Source organism: Prosopis cineraria, unplaced genomic scaffold (assembly GCF_029017545.1).
Source record: "Prosopis cineraria cultivar Desert tree isolate PC_DT_omini unplaced genomic scaffold, ASM2901754v1 PC1, whole genome shotgun sequence".
Lineage (NCBI taxonomy): Eukaryota > Viridiplantae > Streptophyta > Magnoliopsida > Fabales > Fabaceae > Prosopis > Prosopis cineraria.
The window spans coordinates 56,615,970-56,633,577 of NW_026555332.1; the positions used below are offsets into that span (position 1 = coordinate 56,615,970).

The 17,608-nt window shown below is 35.7% G+C and overlaps 2 protein-coding genes across 4 annotated transcripts; both read left to right on the forward strand.

Moving 5' to 3' along the window:
• The first annotated feature begins 592 nt into the window (after nt 1-592).
• Nucleotides 593-5,353, forward strand: LOC129321906 (protein transport protein SEC23 A). Of its 2 annotated transcripts, none has more exons than XM_054967882.1 (6): nt 593-793; nt 880-1,668; nt 1,921-3,741; nt 4,403-4,519; nt 4,628-4,699; nt 4,861-5,353. In XM_054967882.1, exons 2-6 carry the CDS (start codon nt 1,189-1,191, stop codon nt 4,996-4,998), a joined length of 2,628 nt encoding a protein of 875 aa, XP_054823857.1. In that variant the 5' UTR covers nt 593-793; nt 880-1,188; the 3' UTR covers nt 4,999-5,353. The 2 variants fall into 2 exon arrangements, with proteins under 2 accessions (XP_054823857.1, XP_054823848.1); XM_054967873.1 differs by having other exon boundaries at nt 949-1,668.
• Nucleotides 5,354-6,459: 1,106 nt separating this feature from the next.
• On the forward strand, nt 6,460-14,481 carry LOC129316488 (proline--tRNA ligase, cytoplasmic-like). Of its 2 annotated transcripts, none has more exons than XM_054960919.1 (13): nt 6,460-6,644; nt 6,733-6,801; nt 6,888-6,973; nt 7,277-7,369; nt 7,592-7,708; nt 8,416-8,603; nt 9,043-9,109; nt 10,276-10,398; nt 10,485-10,637; nt 10,721-11,005; nt 11,117-11,335; nt 13,457-13,550; nt 14,218-14,481. In XM_054960919.1, exons 2-13 carry the CDS (start codon nt 6,759-6,761, stop codon nt 14,280-14,282), a joined length of 1,533 nt encoding a protein of 510 aa, XP_054816894.1. In that variant the 5' UTR covers nt 6,460-6,644; nt 6,733-6,758; the 3' UTR covers nt 14,283-14,481. The 2 variants fall into 2 exon arrangements, with proteins under 2 accessions (XP_054816894.1, XP_054816890.1); XM_054960915.1 differs by having other exon boundaries at nt 6,472-6,644; nt 6,746-6,801.
• The last annotated feature ends 3,127 nt before the right edge of the window (nt 14,482-17,608 follow it).

Sequence of the window (17,608 nt, forward strand, 5' to 3'; positions counted from 1 at the left end):
GGCATCAGAATTTGTCACTCATGAATACATTGCTCTATGTTTAAACAAAAAAATAAAAAATAAATAATTAATTAACTGCCTCGGAAAGGTTTTTAACAAACCTAAGCTTGGAGATGCACCATCAAATGTCTTCTTATCATGTTATTCTTCTTCACTCCCACGTGGCCAGGAATTCCAAATTCCACTCAGAATTGATCAACTCTTTTATGTTTTTACACATACTCTTCCCTTTCAACCCTAATTATTGGTAGAACCAAAATTACAACTACTTATGTAAAATTTATGAACCATATAAAATTAGTGACAGAAAAATACTAAATTAATTTGATACAAAAATTTAATATTAAAGAAGTTCTTTAAGATTTCGCTGTAATTGTCATCTTTTATAAGATTAGGTCATTTTCCCATTGAATCTAAACTTCATTTTTATTCATTTGTTATATTTATTGAAAAAGAAAATAAAAACCATTTCATTAAACAAATTATTACTTATTTGTTTACTTTTATTAATAATTAAAAATTAATAATAATAATAATAATAATTGATACTTGATCCTTCCACTGAAAAAATGGCTGGCTTGAAAGGCGGATGGCTTGGTCTTTCAGTGGGTGCTATTGAATGATTTTCCAAGTGAAAATAGAGCGGGGGCGATCGGGAAAATACTAAATGACTCGGGAGCCGGGAGCAATGATGACGTACAAGAGTCAACATTTTGGTTACTTGGTCTTTCATGATCCTTTCTTTTTCTTTCTTTAAGAATTTTGCGGCTCGACAGTTTCTCGTCTCCCTCAGGTATGTAAATCTCATTTCATTTCTGTCGCACCATTCAATTCAAGGGAAATTTTGATCCACCGTGAAAACCCTAGATTATTATTTAGGTGAATGCGGCAATTTATCATTGAGGATTGCGGGTCGTGTTGAATTGGCTGCTGGATTACTATTTGCAGATATTATCTCCGAGAAGATTCGATCGTCGGGAGGTTTTAGATGTCTTTTGTTCATCATCCTCTGCAAATTCAGAGGAGTAAAGCAAGATCCTTGACGAGGGTGTATAGGCTTTCTTGGTAGTCTTGAATCTTATCATCTTCCAAATTTAATGCTGCCGCAGTTCTTTACATTTCGATAAAGGTCGGTTCTTGACACTGGGTTTGTAAGTATTTTTGCGTTTCTCGCTACTTCGAATTCCAATGGTTAACCCAACACAACCAGATGTTGGGTCCTCCATCACTGTCCCCCGTTCTAATCCAGACAGACAGAATCCTTACCATGAGAAAAGTCCAATTGTCCCTCCCCCTCCAAGTTTTGCTGCAACACCTGGATTTCCTCCACCAAAGTTACAGCAAGATCAGGCATCTTCTCCTTCCTTGAGAACCCCACCCGTTTTATCACCAGCCAACGGTGTTAAATCAGGCAGTCCTGCTCCTCATTTGAGCACTCCCCCTGGTCCTCCTGTTTTTACTAAACCTGTCCGTCCTGCTGCTGTTCCTTTTCGCTCATCACCTGCATCACCTCAGCCAGTTGCTTTATCTTCAGGCTCATCTTTGCCAACATCATTGTCATCGCAATTTTCAAATGGATCTTTTGAGCTGCAGCACCAAGTTTCCGATGTTACAGAAGACCAAGCTCCCGTTGGAGAATCTTCATTTGTTCTTTTCTCGGCCCATAAGGTATATTTCTGTATATTATATTTTTAATATGGAGTTGTTTTTGATATTGAAATATATCTGTTTCTCAAGCACCTAAATTTGGTGTGTGACTAATAGTCTGATACAATTTATTCTGCCATACATTGAATATTTAACTATTATGTATTTTCTGTGATTGGTAAAATAAGTGCAGCTAAGCAGTTTGCGATTTTTCATGCACAAATTTAAGACGCATTGTTTGGTTTGACCTTTTCCTTTTCATATATCAAGTAGGTATTGAAGCAGAAAAAACTAGCAAACGTACCCAGTTTAGGTTTTGGGGCATTAGTCTCTCCTGGAAAGGAAGTCCCGGCAGGCCCTCAAGTAATTCAGCGTGATCCCCATCGCTGCCAAAGCTGTGGAGCGTATGCAAATATTTATTGCAACATATTGATTGGATCAGGCCAGTGGCAATGTGTAATATGTCGGAAACTGAATGGAAGTGATAGCGAATATGTTGCTTCCAGCAAGGAAGACCTTCGCAGATTTCCAGAACTTTCATCACCCATGGTTGATTATGTGCAAACTGGGAATAAGAGACCTGGTTTTGTTCCAGTTTCAGATTCAAGAATGACTGCACCAGTTGTTCTTGTGATAGATGAGTGCTTAGATGAACCTCACCTACACCATCTACAGAGCTCATTGCATGCTTTTGTTGACTCACTCTCCCCTACAACAAGGATAGGCATTATACTCTATGGTCGCACTGTGTCGGTTTATGACTTTTCGGAGGAGTCAGTTGCATCAGCTGATGTGCTTCCTGGGGACAAATCACCAACTCAAGAATCTTTGAAGGCATTGATTTATGGTACTGGTATATACTTGTCACCAATGCATGCCTCACTTCCTGTAGCACATTCCATATTCTCATCATTGAGGCCATACAAGTTGAACATGCCTGAAGCTTCTAGGGATCGGTGTCTGGGTACTGCTGTTGAGGTTGCTCTTGCTGTAATTCAGGGACCTTCTGCAGAACTGTCCCGAGGGGTAGTCAAAAGGTCAGGGGGCTACAGCAGAATTATTGTCTGTGCTGGTGGACCCAACACTTATGGCGCTGGATCTGTTCCTCACTCTTTCAGTCACCCTAATTATCCTCACATGGAAAAGACCGCATTGAAATGGATGGAAAATCTAGGTCATGTGGCTCATAGTCATAATACTGTGGTTGACATTTTATGTGCTGGAACATGCCCTGTCAGAGTTCCTATTTTGCAGCCTCTTGCAAAAGCATCGGGTGGTGTTTTGGTTCTCCATGATGATTTTGGGGAAGCCTTTGGTGTTAATTTGCAAAGGGCATCTGCAAGGGCAGCAGGTTCCCATGGTTTGTTGGAATTACGCACATCAGATGATATTCTTATAACCCAAGTTGTGGGTCCTGGTGAAGAGGCACATGTGGACACCCATGAATTCTTTAAAAATGACAGTGCACTTTATATTCAGATGCTGAGTGTGGAAGAAACTCAAAGCTTCTCTATATCCATGGAAACTAAAGGAGATATCAAAAGTGATAGCGTGTTTTTCCAGTTTGCAATTCTGTATTCAAATGTCTATCAAGCTGATGTGTCAAGGGTGATTACTGTTAGGCTGCCAACCGTAGATAGTATTTCAGGATATCTTGAGAGTGTTCAAGATGAAGTGGCGGCAGTCCTCATTGCAAAGAGGACAATTCTACGTGCAAAAACCTATTCTGATGCAATTGACATGCGAGCCACAGTAGATGAAAGAATCAATGACATTGCTATGAAATTTGGCTCCCAATTACCCAAGTCAAAACTTTATCGTTTCCCAAAGGAGTTGTCACTCTTACCTGAGCTCCTTTTCCATCTCAAAAGAGGGCCACTATTGGGAAGCATTATTGGTCATGAAGATGAGAGGTCTGTGCTGCGAAGCCTGCTTTTAAATGCATCATTTGATCTGTCACTCCGAATGGTTGCTCCTCGCTGTTTAATGCACCGGGAGGGGGGGACTTTTGAAGAGCTACCAGCTTATGATCTTGCCATGCAGTCTGATGCTGCTGTTGTTCTTGATCATGGCACTGATGTCTTCATTTGGTTGGTAAGCCACCTAGTATTCTCTTTCTATTTCCGAGTGATGTTTTGGTTGGACAATGATTGCAGATTCATTGCTCATAATCTACTTTATCTTTTCTCTTTCGGCTTTTCTTTCATCTTTCTTTGTTTTTCCCCTTGGGTTTTTTTTTTTTTTTTGGGGGGGTTGTTATCGTTCTAACGTTGTTAAATTTAGTTACTGCACTTGTCCTCCATTCCTTTGGAAGTTGTGCTGGCAAATGATTTTCCCATATGATTCTTCTGAAGCTCCAGTTGGCATTCTGAAATTAGATTGAGTAAGACTGAATTCTTTATGTTAATGGACTTGAAAGTGAAAGATCATTTTATTATAGAATATAGATTCCAGAAACCATATTGGGTCTGGTAAATTTGTTTTCTGTCCCTAGCCCAGCTGGCACTGGACCTGTATTATTGCAAAAAGTAAGGTTTGGGTTGCCTGCACCTGGGGAGGGATTGCTGTTGAAACTTGAAACATATATTATGTTCTCTGGTCTGACCACAAATCCTTTGATTGATCCTTCAAGCACATATAAATGTTATATCTTATGTCTTCAAGCTTGTAAGTTAGTACTCTTCAAAAAATGCCTATCTTGATTATTGTAAGCCAATCATTTCTTAAAATGAAAATTTTAATTATCGTATCTTAGGGCGCTGACCTAGCAGCTGATGAAGGGAGAAGTGCTGCTGCTTTAGCCGCTTGCCGGACTTTGGCTGAGGAGCTTACTGAATTGCGTTTTCCAGCTCCTCGTATCCTTGCATTTAGGGTTGGTTTTCTTCTCAGTTCATATTTCACGTGTTCTTCCCTGCATATCTCCCTTTTTAATCTCCTGCTCAGATGGTAACTTGTGACAGCTAATTTACATTTGAAACAGGAGGGTAGCTCACAGGCTCGATATTTCGTTTCTCGTCTCATCCCAGCACACAAGGATCCTCCTTATGAGCAGGCAAGTAACATGTTATTTTCGTTGATTACTTGAAAATGTTTGTCTCAGTGATTGCCTCTGCTTGGAAGTTCCCATTAATATATCTCAAGGACTGATCCAAATTAAACAAGATAACGATTTTGTCCCTAATTTACATGCGGGATGATTTTAAATTTTTTCAGGAGGCAAGATTCCCACAACTCAGGTCATTGACACCAGAGCAACGGACAAAGCTAAAAAGCAGTTTCCTTCACTTTGATGATCCTAGTTTCTGCGAGTGGATGAAAAGTTTGAAAGTGGTACCGCCAGAAGTTGGTTGATCAATCTGCTGGGTAGGTCTATGGGGTTCAATTACCCCTTCCCTCCAGAGGGTCTTGGGAGCCGCATCTTCCCATCAGCGGGCCTTTCGTTTTCTATGATTTCTGTTGCTGGTGAGGAGGAACCTTGTTTAGATGATTTATGAAATGTCATGTTGATTTTCAAATGTCATGTCTCCTAAACTCTCTTCTTGATCCACCTCCCGAAGATTTTGTTCATCTCCAAAGTACATCTGTACCATTGTAACCAATCTTTTTTTCCATGGCTGCGACTCGGACTGAGAAAAAGTTCCCCCCCCCCCTAATTTATAAGACTTCGATTTTTATCATAAAGCAATAAAGGATTTCAGTTTATTTATATTTATAGCTTTATTGATGGCTTTTTTAACATAAAAAATTGAATTTCTTAAAAGCTCGTTACATTTTCCGATTTGACAGCAGAGGCCAGGTGTGTTCACAGCTAAACTAGAAGATGTTCAACTCTGCAAGTCCTAAGTGTATATTTTATTCGCTTTATCAAGGAAATCAACGTGTCGACATCAATGAATTATGAGTCTTAATCAATGTATATGGTAAATATTACTATTCGTAGGCGCGATTTATTTTCTTGCAATATATATAAAAATATGCAAGGAAAGCTTACTAGACATGCTTTGCCTATGAGAGTTAACATCCGTTTGTTTGGGACCCAGAACCAGAATGTCAACAAATCACGAGTAACGTATCAATATCGATAAATCATGAGTCTTTTTTATTGGTACATGATAAATCATGAGTCTTAATCATCAATATATATAGTCAATATCGATAAATCATCGGTACATGATAAATCATGAGTCTCAATCATCAATATATGTAGTCAACATTACTATTTGTATTTGTAGGTGCTATTCATTTTATTGGAATATTAAAAAAAATTGTAAGGAAAGCCATACCAGACATGCAATGCCTACATACAAGATTTAAATACCTGCTTGTTTTGGACCCATAATCGGAATATCAATTTGGCAATACCCCTTTGTTTACACTCTTTTTATTAGTGTCGTGCCTTCTTTGTTTTTGTAGCAATCTTTCAAAAACAACTCGAAGCCCCTGGGTGGGGAATATGATTCGTCCATCTAGAGTTCGGAATAAGTAAGAAGAGGGATCTTCCTAGTCTGAAACTCCTGGTCCTGGGTTCTGAAAAAGACAAGAGAAAAGAACTCCTGGGAAACATAGTCGCCAAGACGAGAAGCTTGTTAAGATTGGATCATGAATTTTAAAGTTATCAAAGAAACTGTAGGAGTAGGGCCCACTTTATCTGAGCTGGACTGATTTTATTGGACAGAGTTAGATGAGCTGGCACCTAATGATCTCGCTAACAACAGGGTGTCACTCCTTAAAAAAATGAAGGGAGAACGATGTTGAAGTCTCACATAAAGACAATTTAATTCAGATGTTAATGGACTTGTAATAATTAATTAACCTATTTGTATTTCTCCCTAAAATAAAGGGTGCGCGTTGGTTCTCAATCCAGCCGCCGAATTCGGGAAGCGAGCGAGTGAGCATTCTTGACTTCTTGGCTTTGAGACAAGTGACACCACAATTGCAATCGTGTTCGCTCGTTTCCTTGACCGCCATTTGCTTCCCCTCCGGCATATTTGTAACAGGTAACTAGGATTGTGGTCGCGTCTCGGTTCAGATGTTTATCTTGATAAGTATTACTATCACTAGTATGATAAACTTGATCTGCAATAGTCTGTTCGTCTAGGTGGAGAACCAGGATGGCCGGAGCTGAAGCTAAGAAGCCCACTGCAAAACAATCTGGTGGTTACTGTTTGTACCTTATGATTGTTTCCACATTTTAGTGCCTAATTGTGAGTTGTTCGTGTTTCCTATCACTGACTTCACAGGTGGAAAGAAGAAAGAGGTGAAGAAAGAGACAGGTTTAGGGCTTTCAAATCGAAAGGCAGACAATTTTGGGGAGTGGTACTCCGAGGTACCTGTTTCAAATTATCACTAATTAGCTTTTGATTATGTATCAAGGCCAACCGCTCCATCTTGATCTGATTTAAAAAAAAAAAAATTATGAGGAGCTTAGCAAATCGTGAACAATCGCAGTAGCTGTATATTTGTGGAAATTTGATAATTCTAATGATTAATGCCGAAACTGAATCTGAGCAAAACGAGCACACTGTTGTTTACGCTGTCCGAGGTTTGACTTTAGCTATTGGGTAAAATCCTGTGACAAGATATTTGCCAGGCTTTTCCTAAAAAAATTTCTTGTGAGCTGACGTTCCAGGTAGTTGTCAATGGGGAAATGATTGAGTACTATGACATTTCTGGATGTTACATTCTTAGGCCGTGGGCAATGTCAATCTGGGAGGTCATGCAAGTGAGTTCATAAATTCTTTTCATGTTCGTTTTCCATTACTACACCTTATATTAGTTACACATATAGTTTCAAGAAGCTTTTGTTAGGTGTAGGTTTAACTTTTGGAAGAAACTCTGGTTCTTGAAACATGTGTTCTTTAAACTCTGGTTCTTAGCTTTCCGGATTTCAGGTTACTTAAAGTCATGTGTTTTAAAAGTTTAAATTTATAAAATCAATGTGCAGGCCTTCTTTGATGCCGAATTAAAGAAAATGAAAGTCAAGAACTGCTACTTCCCTTTATTTGTGTCTCATGGCGTTTTGCAAAAGGAGAAGGATCATGTTGAGGGCTTTGCACCAGAGGTGAAATGTTATTTTCTTTTTGGATAATGTACAAGGTCTATTTATCATTTATGGTCATTTAGTTTTGTTAAGTTAGTAAGGATTTGTCTTGTTTATGGAGAAATTGGAGAAAAGCTAAAGGAGTTATTTGTGACCGTAAGGTGCCTAATAAACTTAAAGGAAAGTTTTATCATACTGCTATCAGACCGGCAATGTTATATAGTAGTGAATGTTGGGCTCTAACGGGACAGCAAGAGCATAAAGTTGGAGTAGCAGAGATGAGAATGTTACGATGGATGTGCGGACATACACGTAAAGATAAAATTCGAAATGAGCACATACGTGAAAAAGTGAGGGTGGCACCTATTGAGGAAAAAATGGTAGAAAATCGGTTGAGATGGTTTGGGCATGTACAAAGAAGACCAAGGGAGGCACCAGTGAGAAGAGTGGAACATATAACTTTGAGTCCGATTAAGAGAGGTAGAGGAAGGCCTAAGAGAACACTCTTGGAAGTTGTTGAACGTGATCTCTTAATTAATAATATTTCTAAAAGCTTAATAAATGATAGAGCACAATGGCGTCTTGCAATCCATGTAGCCGACCCCACCTAGTGGGATAAAGGCTTGTTGTTGTTGTTGTTGTTGTATGGAGAAATTGGATTGCCTTCTAGAAGTGTATTTTCAGTTCAGAGTCAATATTGGAGAAATTGGTTTCTTTTTTTTTTCCAGGTTGCTTGGGTGACAAAGTCTGGGGAAACTGATCTAGAGGTTCCTATAGCTATTCGCCCGACTAGTGAAACTGTCATGTATCCATACTACTCTAAGTGGATAAGGGGACATCGTGATTTGCCTTTGAAACTCAATCAATGGTGCAATGTGGTTAGATGGGAGTTCAGCAATCCCACACCATTTATCAGGTATTACATGGCTTTCTATCACATCGTTTCCTTTTCTCATATGCTGTGTCTTAATGTGCCAGGTAGCCAGTGCATTCTTGTGTGTGAGAATTAATGCACACTTTCAAACATAAACAAGATGACTCACCTTGGAATATCAAACTTTAGCATGTTCCCTGTAGTTCCTTTTAATCACGATCTGATTATCCTTTCCTCTTTTAGTGGAAGTCTCATAAATAGTGAATTGGTCATAGTGAAGTGGTTTTGCAAAACAAAAGTCGTTAATATTCTGTTGAATCTTAGGTTTTGTAAAAATGATAGGAATGTGATAAGTTGAACATTGTTGTATAATTTGCTCTCACAATCAGTGGCTATCATTAAGATAAATTTGTAGGATTCGTTTTGTCAAAGAAGATAATTTATAGTGTTTATCTGGTCTCAATACTTCTTTTGGTTGCAGGAGCCGTGAGTTTCTTTGGCAGGAAGGGCATACTGCTTTTGCAACAAAGGAGGAGGCTGATGCAGAGGTGTGATGCTGTTATTACATCAATGATTTTAGATTTGATATTGAATTGTTGTTTTGGTCTCATGTTTATTCTAGCTGAAATAATTATATTATTTTTTGTACCCACATATATTAAAGAAGAACTAAGTTCTGATTTTTTAAAATACTTTTCTATCTCCTTGGCTACTATCTGATCATTGCTAATAATTTCCTTTGTTCTTTTAGCCTAATTTGTGTGTGTTATAATATATTCTCTTTCTTTCTCTCTGGTTGTTAGGTGGCAAGGTTTTATTATACTTGAGCTTGTTTTCTGCATTTGGTGCAAGTGATCTGCATCAGATTTCATATTGATGGAGCCAATATAGGGCTAGTTCTAAATAATTAATATAAATTTCTTGAAAGTCTAGCCAAATATGTTAAAATTGGGGTTAAATTCTTGGAGATACAGTTTAAATCAAAGTTAAATATCATTCCCATTTTTTATTATACTTCGCATCCGGGTCCAATTCCTGGAGAGTATTGTCTGGGGAACTTGAGCATAACAGTTCATGCTCTGCATTAAGGTTGGGATATTAATGAACTGGAGTTCTTATGCCCATGTTTTGTTCTAGTTCATTTGAATCCTGAAGATAATGTAAAGTAAACATTGTTATACTGCCAAATAAATTGCCAGCTTATGTGGTTATGAATGTTGAATTAAGAAATTGCACATCTGTTGAAAGCGTAGTAGGTTTATGATTGGTAGGGTTGTAAACAATATATAGGCAAAGACAAACATGAATAAATATTATTTTCTTAATCAAGTCCAAGCTTGTTCATGTTTTGCTAGCAGAACTATATTTGCGTTGGGAACTTAATAGTTATATGTAGTACAACAATGAGAAGATACTAATTTTTTTAATGAGTTTGATATATCTCAATTAAATTTGGGAATGGACCAATCTAGTTTACATCAAACTAATGGGAATATGGGCTAATTTTAGTTTAACTAATTACATTACATGCCATGATTGACAGACTGACAGTAATGATTTTAAACCTTCATTCTTTTTCCCCTCAAAGAAAAGGCTTTTCTACTAAATACTAATATTAATGCTCTCATACAATTAATGCATGAGCATTGTATTTCATAAGCTTCTTCTTCTGAACATTTTTGTTTTCAAAATATACTAAATCGATCCTTTTCAGGTCCTTGAGGTATTGGAGTTGTATAGGCGTATATATGAAGAATATCTGGCAATTCCTGTCATAAAGGGTAAGAAAAGTGAGCTGGAGAAGTTTGCCGGTGGACTTTATACCACTAGTGTTGAGGTACATATCTGACTTCCTTGCATGATGAGTGATATTATTTAAATGGTGAAGTTTTGTTAATATAATTGCAATGTACCATATACTAGGCATTTATTCCGAACACTGGTCGTGGTATACAAGGTGCAACTTCTCATTGTCTTGGCCAAAATTTTGCTAAGATGTTTGAGATAAATTTTGAAAATGAGAAGGGAGAGAAAGCAATGGCCTGGCAGAACTCATGGGCCTATAGCACTCGAACTGTAAGCTTTGATTTCAATAATATAGTTGCATTCAAGAACTCTTATACAGCAGGAATTGTTTATATTTCTTGTCTTTTTTACAGATTGGGGTGATGGTGATGGTTCATGGGGATGACAAAGGGCTTGTACTGCCACCTAAAGTAGCATCAGTGCAAGTTATTGTGATTCCAGTGCCTTATAAAGATGCTGATACTCAAGGTATTCTTGATGCCTGCTCTGCCACCGTGAATACTTTGTGTGAAGCAGGTATTCGTGCTGAGTCAGACTTTAGAGACAACTATTCTCCTGGTTGGAAGTATTCACACTGGGAAATGAAAGGTGTTCCCCTAAGGATAGAAATCGGGCCAAAGGATTTGGCAAATAAGCAGGTCACCAAGCTCTTCTTATCATTAATAAATTCTTTGTGTAATCTTTCTTCTATGCTGTCACTTGTCAGTTTGTCAATGAACAGCTATTCACAATCTTCAGATAATGCTCAGGTGCGTGCTGTTCGACGTGATAATACGGAAAAAATAGACATACCCAGGGAAGATTTGGTCAACCAAGTCAAATACTTGCTGCACAATATTCAACAAAACCTATTTGATGTGGCCAAACAAAAACGAGATGCATGCATTCAGGTCGTGCATACTTGGGATGAATTTGTGGAAGCATTGAGCCAACGGAAAATGATCTTGGCTCCTTGGTGTGATGAGGAGGTATGGATTGTGTGAAAGTAGTCTGGGTTTGAATTTCATGTGATGTTGAATCTTCCCAAGATTTGCCTTGTCTTGCATTATCAAAACTTGTTTTCTTCATAAAATTTATCTTCCTATTCACTTATATAATGTTTGGCTGGGAGCTTTTGGAGAGCAGGGACCCCTCCCCTCCGAAATGGTTTTTTATAGGAGAGTTCCACAGCTTTCATGTACTATGATTAAAATAACTTAAATTTTTAATATTCTCATACTATCCATCATATTTAATAATTAAAAAACCCATGCAACACCAACATTACCTTTGTCTCTACTCTATCACTGCTCCAGGATAATTTCTCTCACCCTCTTCCTTCCCAAAAGGGGGGAAAAATCAAATAATTGCTTTAAATAAATAGATTAATAAAAATTATTGTAAACATTATGTGAGATTTGTGTAATATGTAAGGTGAAATTTGTGACATTTGTAAAGCAAGAAAAAGGATGAATTATAATGTAACTAATCTTTTATTGAAAAAAGAGAGAAAAAGAAAATAATTAACTTAGGTAGGGGTGTTGTTAACCTCTTATTTGTTCGCCTCCCCTCTTCTCCATTAAAATTCCTTCTGCCCCTCCTTTTCGTGGAATCAAATAGACTGTTAAAGCAATCGGTCATGAATAAATTTGCATTGATGAATTTATCATATGATAAAGTTATCACAGGAGTCCATTTGGGAACATCCGATGAAGATTTACAGGAAAATTTATTAAAGGATTATTGAGGGGTTAGGAAGAAGTTGAAACTTCCCTTCTTTGGGTGCTCATAGAAGGCCTAGCTTTGTTAGCAGTAGTTTGATAAATAGTCGAGTATTAAATTGGGCCAAATCCTTAGACAATTTCAGTTGCTTTATTTGCTTCCGATTAATACTTCATCAAATGTCAACGGGTATTATCAAGTACATGTAAATGTAATAATTATTGTATTCTTTTTATTCACGCATTTAGTTCATGTTAGCAAGTCCTTTATCATGGAAAAAGTTGTTATTGGTATAGAGGAAACCTGTTCTCTGGTTGAAGTATTTTTCTTCTGGGGACATCGCGCTAGCTGTCTGATGCAAAACGTTTTGAAGTTAATTTTCCTGTCTTTAGACTTTCTTTAAACTAGATTATTTTGACTTGTTTGAGAATCTGAGTTGATGTCTTGATGATGCAATAGGTGTGAAGATGATATGCTTACAATATTATGGTTGCCTGTCTCCAGAAGGCTTCCAAATGAGAATGCTTTGTTATGTAGAATCTTTTACAATAGCTACAGTTGTCATAATCTTTCTCTTAGAGAAATTTGTAATTGATGATAGAGACTAGGGACGCAGTATTCCGTATTAGATCTGAATCCCGATAGTAGTTTTCGATGATGAGAGTTGCCGGGTGTAAGAAATTATTTTCTAGTCCGTGCCTTAGAAAGGAAATATAATGACATGCATCTTCTTTCTGTTAGAGTCTTCTGTAAGACACTGTAAAAATAACCATTGTTGTCAGAATGTAGTCAGTTTCTGATGTTAGTCGGCTGTATGTTTGATTCCTGTCACCGATTGTGTCCTGTTTATATGATTTTTCTTTATCAATATTCCCTCAGGTTCTAAATGTAGGAACTAAATAACTAATTCTGAGATTAAGAAAATTAATTAAATTAGTTATTTGTAAAAAATGTGTGCTGGTTTTCTTAAAACCCCCTTCCTTTTAATCATTTACATTAGAAATTATCCTCATTAATTATGCACATTAATGTGTGCAATCAATAGGGGTAGTTTGGGGGAAATCATAAATTTGGAAAACAAAGAAGATTAATGTCTTATATTTAGAATCAGAACAAATTCCTCGACTAAAGACCGAAGGGAGTGCTTATCTAAGAAAGGTTGATTTTGTTTTGAATTTGAAATTACTTTCCCCTTTCATTTGGACATATATATAAAGAATTCTGTGTGTGTGTGTGTGTATACCGTGTCTTGTAGTTTTCCTCGATATCAGTTATCCATTGCTTTTATCCCAGAATTAAATTTTATATGTAATAGTCTGTACAGCTCTTATTTCCAGCACTTTGTATCTGGAGTTTTGTTTTCCTGAGTAACACTAATTATTCCCTAGCCCGTGGAAGTTGATGTGAAAGCAAGGACAAGGGGTGAGATGGGAGCAGCTAAGACGCTTTGTAGTCCCTTTGATCAACCAGAACTCCCTGAAGGTAAGATTACTCTCATCCGTGTCTATGTGCGTATATTTGCCGTTGACTTTAAATGACGACATTTATAAATTGGTATTTTTGTATATGTTTGTCATAAATTCCTTCATTGCTTCATATGCTAACAACACGCCTGGGCTTTCATTCCCATTTGAGATTTATATGTTTATAAAAATCTATTTTGTTACCAAACCTCACAATTTGAAAGGTCTTCTGATTCTTCATTTGACTACCATGGTTATAAGGACTGGAATTTACCAATTCAGGTCCTTCACACTTGTCAGATATCTGATAACTGATTGTTGACTTTAATGTTGATCTTGAATGCGGATTCAGTTCTTACTTCTTGCTGCAAATACATATTTTTTCATTTGTCATATTTGGAGCTAAAGTGGTTGCTGGCTACCTTGCATTTTAGTGGAGATTCCTTTACTCTCTATGCTGAGTGTTTGAATTGACAATTGAATTCTCAGTAAAAATGGTACCCTTTTTATTTTTGTTGCCATTGTAGTTTCATGCAGCCAAAAGATTGTGATTCAGCTAACTGATGTTCATTGTCGTGCAACTATATTTGCGATATGAGCAACTGCACATAAGTTGCTAATTGAAATCAATTGCAGTTTATATTATGTTGCTTGCTAATTAAAACGTCATTGGTTTGTTTGCTCAGGTGCCAAGTGCTTTGCATCAGGAAAGCCGGCCAAGAAATGGACTTACTGGGGTAGAAGTTACTAGATTGCTGGTTCCTGCCAGGAAACGGAATGTTCCTGTGGGGTTCACAGAAATGAGTTATTTTTGTATGTGAAAATTTTATTATTTCCTATACTGTTTGGTTTAGTTGTCAGAAGTTAGAACACGGGAATTTATATTCTAGACTAACTATTTACTTTGGCCAATATTCTAGACTAATTGAAATAATGACTTTTGGTTAAAATTTTGGTATTTCTTTTTATTTTATTTTTTAAGTGCACATTTGATGTAAGGATTTATTTTGATCTTTTAATTTTAAAGTGTCTATTTTTAGTCATATAATCCTAACAGTTTTATTGACTAAAGATGCTAACCTTGAACTTTTAAATGTTAATAAAACATTTTTAAATGATGATATGTTAAGTTTAACTTTTAAAATAATAATGATTATTACAAAAAATATTATTTGATACTAGCAATATTAGAGTTAGAGAAATTTTATTAAAAGATTGAATTAAAATTTTTACTACTCATATCCTAATTTATAATCCAGTTTTCGAGGAGATTAGGCATATCAAAATGTAACATATTGTTAAAAATGAGATTTTATTAATATCTTTTTAATATTAAAAAGAAAGGAAGCCGGAAACAGAGTCACTTTTGATTTTATGGCAACGCAGAGGATCATCAAAATTTACTATTATTATCAGTTTTTATTTTATAATTTAGCTGGCTTGGAAATTTTGAATCGAACCATAAAATTTTCAGTTGTTCCTAGGTTACTCCTAATTTTTTTTAAATATTTGTGAATCAATCCTCCATGTGCTGACGTGGCAACAAAGTTGTCAATGAAATTGAGGTGGCACGTTTATTATGATGTACATGAAAAAAGGAAAAATGATAAAAAAGTTTTAAAAAAATTAATTAATTTAAGTTAGGTCTCAAGTGTCAAATCCTATAAATTTACAATTCATTCTTTTAATTTTATAATTGTGTTGTAATAGATTTATAACTTATTTTTTAAATTCTAACAATTGTTAAAATTTAGTATGTGAAATTTAACTCGAATTAATTGATCATTTTGGGACTTTTCTATTATTTTTCCTGAAAAAAAATTGTCAAGTCGATGCCATGGTCTTCACATTGTTTATTGAGTTCTAATCACTCCATCTCATGTGATTCTCCATTCCACCCTGACGATGACACGAGAAAGCAACGAAGAAGAATCATTGGCAACCAAAACACCAACAAGAGATGCAACTGAAGAGTCAGTGATAAAAGGAGAAAGAGACGCAGGAGAGACCTAGAGGAGACAAATCAACAACCACCCCAAATAGAGCCGTTTTCTTTCCCTGGTTGCCTCCCAAATTTGAACCCAAAATTCCCTTCACTTGGATTCACCGTCTCTATTACTCCTTCTTCATTCCTGTTTAAGCCCTAGTGCCGATCATGGTAGATTAAGACTGCAAAAGTCCTCCATACAATCTAGTCCAATCCAGACAAATCCAATTTAGTTTAGTCTTGAAAAAAAAATGACTCGAAAGATTGAAAATTTTGGATAAGAAAACAGGCTTTCAAACCTTTTTGTTTAGTCCGACTTTATAAAATTATTTTAATATATTAATAATTATTTTTAATATAATTATAATTATAATGTGATAAAATCAATCAAGTTATTATGATTAGCTTTTAATGTTTTGTGATAAATTTCATATAAGTATTTTTGTTGTCTTAAGTGTTTACAAAATTAAAATAAATTATTGCCTCTTATAGAGCAACGAGAAAAAAGAAAAAAAAGTGAGATATTGAACTACTGTAATCAGTCTCTTAATTTTATAGATTAAGTTCAGCCTTAAATGACTTCCAATTTAGCCTAAATTATAATAGATTATGGATTGCTTAGCTCAATCTTTTTTACAAAAAAAAATAAATTTTAAGTTAGATTGAAATCTTATCTCGTTCATTCTTTATGCAGTCTTAGGTAAATATAAAGTGAATCCAATTACCCAATCAATTCATCTACCGAATTCATGTTGGCTCGTTTTTTTGGGTGAAATAAATGGTCTTATTCTTTGTTGAGTTTCTACCTTTGGAATTTTAGATAATTTATAAAGATTTTATTATTATGACAAAGTTTTTTTTTTTTTGGTAATAAAATGGAAAGGCAGAAAGCTATAATGAAAACTAATAAGATTTCTTTTTTACCAAAAAAAAACGTTTACCATTTACATACATGCTCATAAAAAAAAAAACCCCCAATTTTCATATTAACCCTTGGCATCTTAAATAATATTGTAGCTTGAATAATTAATGTCATGAATATTCATGATTCCTTGCATATTTTCAGTGCATAACTTAATTTTCTTAAACTCATAGAGCAAACAAAATTATATCATGGTATAAAAAATTGAACCATGCCAGCCAATTTAATTGATACTTTATAAATTGACAATTTGATGAGTTCGGTTTTTCATTTAAATTGTTTTGAAGCTGACCTAAAATAACCCAATCAACTTGGGGTTGATTTGATATAACCCAATGGGTTAGTCAAGTTATATTTTTTGCCTAGAATAACCCCAAGGATGTAGTTTTTGGTTTTTTTTTTTTAACATGAAACTTGAATGCCTGAATCTAAAACAATGATTTAAAAATCAAACTAAATCGGACGATCAGATTGGTCGAACCGTCAACCGATCAAGCTAACAATTTGGTCAAGCCAAAAAATCGTTTGGAGAGTTAGGCCTGATTGGGTTGCTTTGAACTAGCGATCGAAATGAAAACTGAAATCAAGCCAAGAACTAATTCTGGATTTCAAAAATCGACTATTCAAAAAATGCCTCTTTTTTTGTCAAATTTTTCTAGAAAATGATCAATTTTTTTAATCATTTGATGTTATATTGTATTGTGTGGTTTATTAAATCATAATAAGCTTAAAATATTTAATTTTTTTAAGTTAAGTAGTAATTTCATATTTGTTTTTTATATTTAAATTATTATATATATATATAATTTTTTAATTTAATTATTAGTCACCGATTTGAGCATTAGTCCAACCAAGTTGGACCATGCAAACCGTAAATCGCTAATCTTTTCGATTCAATATCCAATTCGATTTTGAAAACATTGATATAAAATATAGATGAATCCTTAGCCTGGCTATTAATCGTGTCTTCAGCCTCACTGTCGACCTCAAGTTTCCATCTCTTCTTGCTGTTGATCTCGAGTCTCTATCTCTCCTTGCTATCAGCCTCGGTAAAGCAGAAGTTTGCCTTGCCGTTGAGCTGCTTCTTTGTCATTGAGCTGCTTTGCTGTTTGGTCATCCCCTCTCCAGTGTCATCTCCGCTTGTCGTTTCTTTTCTTTTCTTTTTGGA